The following is a 7,500-nucleotide window of genomic DNA, read 5'->3' as shown; positions in this document are numbered from 1 at the left end:
TTTTAATTACTGTTCCTTTATTTAGTTTGGTGAAAGGAAAAAGTTGTTTGGATGTCAGATCTTTTATAGGACTCAGTGCAAGAGGTAGAATGACAAACAACTAAAGACAGCAATATCATTACCGTAATGTTTAAAATCGTGTGTTAAATTCATTTGACCAAAAGCTAAAAGATTTGAGGCTTAATTCTCTGCCCACTGGTATGTCGTACGGTTACGTAGTTCGTTTATACAAAGCTGGAACATCAATTTGAGAAAAGATAAGTAGTTTATTTCCGTTTTATCCTATTTGTGCATTATGAGTATTTATGAGCATAATGTAGTTGTTTAGGAAGTGGAAGGAAGATCTCACTGTGATTTCTAACATACATGCCAGTTTAAATATGAGCTTCACACTTTTGTTTTTGTTTAACGATTTGACGTGTATGAGACACGTTTGCCTGCATTTGTTTGTTTTGTTTGTTTGTTTACACCTGTGTGCCCAAACCTTGAGAAACGAGAACAAATCAAATGGAATATTCTAAGTTAATTAATCAATTCCAATTCAAGATCCTGAAACAAATAGTTTAAAACGTCTAATTGATCCAGATGTTTTGCAAAATAACAAAATGATGAAGCTTCCGGACTGGAAAAGTAAAGGAATCCTATACCTGGAACACATATGAAGGATTGGACTTCATCCCATTTAACAGAATAGCCTCCAGTTTGGGATAGATAAGAATAGCATTTTGGAATATCACCAAATTAAATCTGTAGTTAAAATTTTAAGCTTAATAAAGTAGAATTACAAACACCACCAAGGGTATTAGACTTCTATAATCTCTAACCCCCCAAACTACTGTCTAAAGTTTATAAGACACTGTCCAAAATAGACGATAGAATAGCAATCCCTATTGAAAAATGGGAGGTGGATCTATCAGTTAGCTTTGACCAGAACTTCTGGTCCCAAACTTGTTTAAAAACTTTTAAAATGATCAGACACTCCAATTTACAACTAATACAGTACAAAATTCTACACAGAGTACACTATACAGGATGGGGTTCAGGATGGGGTTTGTGTCGTCTGACACCTGTACACACTGCACAAACAACATTCCTGACAATTACATCCACACACTGTGGTCCTGTCCACCTGTCCAGGAATTTTGGGAAAGAATATGTGAAGACCTGTCAAAGTGTCTGAAAGGTCATATCCCAACTTCCCCCTCTTTGTTTACTGGGAAACCTGAGCGATGCCCAGATTGAGACACCTTTGGTTTACGTGTTCTGATGCCACATGCATCGCTAAGAAAACCGTCCTCATGAATTGGAAAAACAGAGATACTCTTTGCATTAACCAGTTTGTTAGATCATATTATACTTGAGACAGCCTCTGCTTTCACTTCAAGTCAATCTCTCTGGGCTCCTTTGATCGGTTCCATCACATAGCGATGATAGGGGGTCATTGATGTTGTCCTGCGGGATGATCTGGGTGATCGGGCAGAGGGTCTGAGTTTGGAGTATCCGGACGTTCCCTGGAGGTGGGTTCAGTGTGGGTGACTGGGGCTGGGGGGTTGCTGCCCCCCTCTGGAGGGGCTTGGGTTGCCTCAGGGGGTGGGCTACTGGCTGTTGTGAGTGGGGCCCCTTGTGGGGTCTTGGCGATGGCCATGGGATGCTGCCTGGCGGCTGCATCACCCCTGAGTGGGGGCACAAAAACAAAAGTCTGTGGAGGCCAGCTGAGTCCTAGAATTTATCTCATTATTATGATAGCTAAGTCATAATTATGAGATACTAAGTCATAATTATGAGATAATAAAGTTTATTTTTTTTATCTGAGTGGCAGGAATGGGCTTCCATACAAAGGTGAAGTTTTGGGAGAAGCAATATAAAAGTTTGAAGGCACCATTTGTTGCCGTTTTGGTGGATGAGACGACAGCTCTAGTCCGGTGTGATGCGACAGACAGGTGGAAAGAGAGGATGGATTTCACCTTTCAGTGAGTGTTAATTTTATTTACACATATATAAACCAAAGCTATTTATCATTAGCAGTGGTGGTGCTGCAGCTGCTGTAATGCAGATGTTAGAAACTGTCATAATGAGGTGTATTTTATTCTCTCTGTACACAAAATGTTAATCAGAATCTTTAAATATTAACCCTAACCCAAAATTCCACAAGTAAGCTCTAAACCAGGGGTGCCCAGTCCTGGTCCTGGAGGGCCGGTGTCCAGCAGATTTAGTGTTTTTTCTGCTCCAACAGTCTTGATTCAGGGGTTGAAACACCTGTGCAGCAGCTCATCAGGCTCTGCAGAAGCCTGTTAATTAGCTGCTGATTGAAATCAGGTGTGTTGAAGCAGAATTCAAACTAAAACATGCAGGATGCCGGCCCTCCAGGACCAGGACTGGGCACCCCTGCTCTAAGCTATGCAGCGTGAGATAAACAAGTCTTAATGACCACGTTAGAGGTGGACATTTGAAATCCGATCAGTCAATCATGATGTTGGGTTCAGGTGTGAAATGCCAGATCTTGTTGTATTGTCGTGTGTTTATATGTTGGTGGCGTGTTGAAACATCATATTGGGTCAGGAAGTGCACAGCAAATGTACCTGCCTTTACTTCTAGCTGCTAAAATAAAACAACACAAAACAAACAATGTTGTTGTTCTGCCTTTTATTTGACTAGAGGATTAGCCCTGGAAGAGCTAGCAGCAAATGAAGATAGCTGAGGTAACAGGTGACGGGTGAGCCCCCAGCACAGATCATCCACCATACCGGTATCTAGTTGGTATGTGTGGGTGGCTGACACATCCTCATGCCAGTTCTGTGGATAACAGAATTCTTTACTACAGCAAACAGTTCTTTATTGTTCCTGTGTTCAATAGTAGGAGTCCATGATGCGTCTCATGCTCATGAACCTCGTGTGGCCCATGCCCATGTTCATGAAGCTCCGGTACTCTCCAGGCCTCATGTACATCATCTTTCCTCTGTAGTGGGGCTGCTCATACATCAGCCAGTGGCCGTCCATCACGTGACACGACATGCAGTTGGACATGCGGTAACGGTCCATGATGTCGTCACAGTCATCCATCATCTCATGCATCTGGCCTCCAAAGTTCTCTCTCTCATAAATCCTCATCCTGTAAGAGCCACGGTGCTGGAACACACCGGTTATGACAAATCAGTAAACGCCATGATGAGCTCTGTTCTCTTTAGCTGCTTATCAGGAAATCTAAAACACTGACGCACTCAGACTGCTGACACAACCTGCCCTGTCAGTTAACTGAGTGGTTACCATGGAGACGTGTGCTGTAATGTGACTGAGTGGTTACCATGGGGATCATGCGGCAGGACCTAATGCAGTCGCTCATTCCCATCGTGCTCATGTAGTCGGCGTACTCTCCCCTCCTCATGAAGTACTGGTTACCCGTGAAGTTGGTGCGGTCGTAAACCACAAAGCAGCCTCTCTCCACCCTGCAGGAATGGCACCTGCTCATGTAGGAGGACATGTCGGCACAATCGCTGCTGCACTCATAGGAGCGTCCCTGGAAGTTTCTGTCCTCGTAGAAGATGATCTAGAAAGATAGAAGTTTTGTGATTTGGGCCTAACCCCATGTAATTTTTGATGGTAATCGGGAGATGGCCAGTTTTCTGATTGTTATGCTATGCTATGCTATGCTATGCTAAATAACAGCTGGAGTCCTATGACTGGTGTAACAAAGTTAATAAACAAACCGTGAAATGGCCGGTAAATGGTACAAGGCATATATCTGAGATAGTGTCCTCTAGGCTTCTACATACATTCACCCATGCACTCAAACTATAACATCGTGGTGATGAGCTACGATGTAGCCACAGCTGCCCTGGGCGCACTGACAGAGGTGAGGCTGCCGAGCACTGGCGCCATCGGCCCCTCTGACCACCACCTGCAGGCAAGGTGGGTTAAGTGTCTTGCCCAAGGACACAACAACTGCAATCGATGGGGCTCAAGTCTGCAACCCTTAGGTTACGTGACGGGTACTTAACTCCTCTGCCACCATCACCCCAAACCTAAAAAGTTATTCAGAATGTCTTAAGAGTTTTTATCTCTTTTAGATGTTAAATGCTGATGCTGGTTAGGGCTTTCAGTCTTTCAGGTCAGGGTAACCCTGGTCTGGTTCAGTAAAGGCAGCTGGACTTCTGTCAACCCTAACCCATTAATAATAACACAAAACCAGTTCAGCGTGTTGTGTAAAAACTGCTATTTGTATTTATATGAGAGGCGTGCAGGCTGACCCTTCTTTGATCTATGGAAGCCCAGTAGGTGATTTAATCGATTACATTCATTCAGCACCCGGCCCTAGTTTATATTTTTGTGCCAAAATACCAAATTAAAAAATGTAAGCTTCATGTTCAAAATTGTCGCAAAAGCCCTTTTCACTTCAAAATTAACTATAAAGTTTGACCCTTGACCCCTCACCTTGGCCCTAAACTGACTCAGATTATTGGTTATTGAACAACTGAGCAAGTGAAACATCAGATAAAGTAAAGCAAGCTATCAGAAAAATAAATAAAAGAAAAACGTAAATGTAAAACCACGGGAAAAACAACGGCTATTTAAAACGCATTCAAGGGCAGTGGGAGATTTAAATTCCCCTCACATTTCCTATTCAGCAACATCTGGATTAATCCGGTTTGATCTCTAACTTAAAATACAGCAGTAACAAAAACATCAATCATTATGTTAATTTAGTTAGATTAAACCACAATCTTACTTTGAAGATGCTTCCATTAAAATAAGTAGGTATGATAAAATGTAACAGAATATGAACGAGTCCGCCAGGTGTTCTCAAAGGGACAGGTATAACCTGCCAGGTGTAGCTGGGACTTACCCTGCTGGTCATGTTCATGTTAGTGGCAGACATGTCGCTGTGTCTCTGAGCTGGTAAAGGCTTACTGCAGTCCTACCTGTGTGCGCTTGCAGCTTTTATACACCTGAGAGTCGTTGAAAGCTGAGTCGGCGCTGACTCAGCACGTGTTTCTGTTGCACACAAAGCCTCTTTGAAAGGGTTAACAATGATGATGCAAAGCTTTCAGCAGCTGTTTCCACCAACACTGTCATTTTGGTAACCAGTTCACCTGTCCCCACCTCCAAGCTCTCGTTCTAGCCTACAAAATAGCAAACAGTGTAGAGCTTATTGATTTCTACATAAATGCTAGAAAGTCCATTCTATCCGTCACCAGATACGTCCATAAACAAACCTCTCTCCTCATTCTACTCGATAAGAACAGAAGAAGATAGAAGCTGGAACCACTGAAACACGGGCACAACCCACATCCCAGGATATTTTACAAGGCAACGTCCCATTCCTCCGTAAATTAGATTGTGACCTTTTCCTTCCGTACTTTGTCGACAGCCACATCTCCTTTATAGGAGCTCTGGAAACGTTCTGGGAGGGAGAAAAATGACGGGGAGATACGATGGGTCGGTCCTCTTGGCTGTTGTGTCTCCATATAAAATCAGCCTTTTCAAGACCGCCTCTCTTTGACAGTGAGTGATGTCACCACCACCAAAAAGCGTCCATGGACCCTTATAGCATTACCAGAGAAAGTACGCTGTAAAAGACCAAGAGAGTGGCTGTGTGGTGGAAAAAGCCGTGTTAAATGACCAAAGACAACGCTCAGTGACACCACAAACTGTTGTTTGCCTTGTATATGCAAATTTCAGCCATGTTTTTTGGTGTTGAAGGTATAGACAGGATTCGTACAGGTGCTTGAAATCCTTGAAAATGCTTGAGTTTCAATAACATGTTTTCAAGCTATGGAAAGTGCTTGATTTTTGTATAAAATCCTTGAAAGTGCTTGATAATCAAATTTCTATGTAGGATAAATCAAGATAGTTTATTGAAAAAACTAAATTAGTTATTTTAGTTGACGTTTAGCAATCATTTAGCCTTTAAATAAACACGGCTGCTGTTACTCTGTGCAGGTCAGCTCCTTCTGTAACACCGGTGTGTAAGCAGCAGACTCCACATAGAGGCCAGCAGCATCCTCTGGCTTTGCTGTAGCAGAGTGGTATCAGACATCAGATATCAGGGAGGACCCCCCCCCCCCCCGCCGCTTCAGGTGTATGACGTCATCAACGACCAGTCAAAGTCGACTCGATTTTCATTACTTGACAGTCAACTTTTAAAAAAATTAAGTCATGCAGCCCCTAGCCTAAAGCGCCAATGCAGAAAAGTTGAGCGCTTGTGGAAGAAAACCCATCTCCATGTCTATCTGCTGCATCTAAAGGACCTTCTGACATCCTTTAACTTTGCAGTCAGAGACGTGAAGGTTGCCTATTTTTCCAACCTGGTGTTCCAGAGCAAAGGGAACCCCAAGGTGCTGTTTAACACCATCAGCAGCTTTGTCTCTCCTGCCTCTCCTACAGCCTCCATCCACTTTGTTGCAGACTGTGAGAACTTTCTGTCTTTCTTTGTGGACAAAGTCAATAAGGTTAGATCTAGCATCTCTCCTTCAGCCTTATCTCTGCCTCTCCTGACTCTAACCAGGCCCATCATCCTATATAGCTTTGCTCCTGTTTCTTTGCCTGAGTTAACCAAACTAGTTAACTCTATGAAGACCTCTGCATGCCCCCTCCACATTTTACCCTCATCTTTGTTTAAAAGTGCTTTTCAGTCCATCGGTCCCAGCGTGCTCTCTATAATTAATGCTTCTCTGGTTTCTGGTCAGGTCCCTGCTTACTTTAAGAATGCTGTAATCCACCCGCTTCTTAAAAAACTGAGTCTTGACCCCTCTCTCTCCATAGCAGCTTCAGACCCATCTCTAAACTTCCGTTCATCTCCAAGATCTTGGAAAAGGTTGTGGCTAAACAACTCACAGCTGCTCTTGATGAACATAACATCTATGATAGCTTCCAGTCAGGTTTTCGTAGAGCTCATTCTACTGAAACAGCTCTTCTTAGGGTCTCTAATGACCTTCTGACTCACAGTGATGCAGGGGACTGTTCTGTTCTGGTCCTGCTGGACCTGACTGCAGCCTTTGACACTGTTGACCATCACCTGCTACTGGAGAGGCTGAGAGACTGGGTAGGCCTATCAAGATCTGCTCTGGAGTGGTTCTCCTCTTATCTTTCTGAGTGTTACTTTTCTGTGGCTGTCTCCAAGTTTAGGTCCTCCACCACCTCCGTTACCCATGGTGTCCCACAAGGTTCTGTGCTGGGGCCTCTGCTCTTCCTCCGCTCCCTCTTCAGCACATCCTGAGCTCCTTCAAAGGAATCTCCTACCATATTTATGCAGATGACATCCAACTATACATCTCCTTTAAGCCCCATGAGATGTCTAAGCTGCAGCTGTTACACACCTGCTTAGACTCTATCAAAACCTGGATGGTGGGAGCTTTCTTCAGCTGAATGAAGATAAGACTGAGATCCTCATCTGTGCCCCAGACAAGCTGGTTCCCAAAGTCAGAGACTCTCTTGGTCAGCTTGCTTCCCACACCAAACCTTCCATCAGGAATCTTGGTGTGACCTTTGACCCAGCTCTCACCC

General features: G+C 43.7%; 1 protein-coding gene across 1 annotated transcript; it reads right to left on the bottom strand.

The window, feature by feature from the left end:
• Positions 1-2,628: 2,628 nt before the first annotated feature.
• LOC107389094 (gamma-crystallin M2) lies at positions 2,629-4,932 on the bottom strand. Its single transcript, XM_015964989.2, has 3 exons — positions 4,841-4,932; positions 3,302-3,544; positions 2,629-3,126 (listed from the first exon to the last, which is right to left on the bottom strand). Exons 1-3 carry the CDS (start codon positions 4,871-4,873, stop codon positions 2,848-2,850), a joined length of 555 nt encoding a protein of 184 aa, XP_015820475.1. The 5' UTR covers positions 4,874-4,932; the 3' UTR covers positions 2,629-2,847.
• Between the last annotated feature and the right edge of the window lie 2,568 nt (positions 4,933-7,500).

The sequence above is a fragment of the Nothobranchius furzeri genome, chromosome 4 (assembly GCF_043380555.1).
Source record: "Nothobranchius furzeri strain GRZ-AD chromosome 4, NfurGRZ-RIMD1, whole genome shotgun sequence".
In the NCBI taxonomy this organism is placed as follows: Eukaryota; Metazoa; Chordata; class Actinopteri; order Cyprinodontiformes; family Nothobranchiidae; genus Nothobranchius; species Nothobranchius furzeri.
Note: the sequence above shows the minus strand (reverse complement) of the source record. Positions and strands in the feature narration are given on the sequence as shown.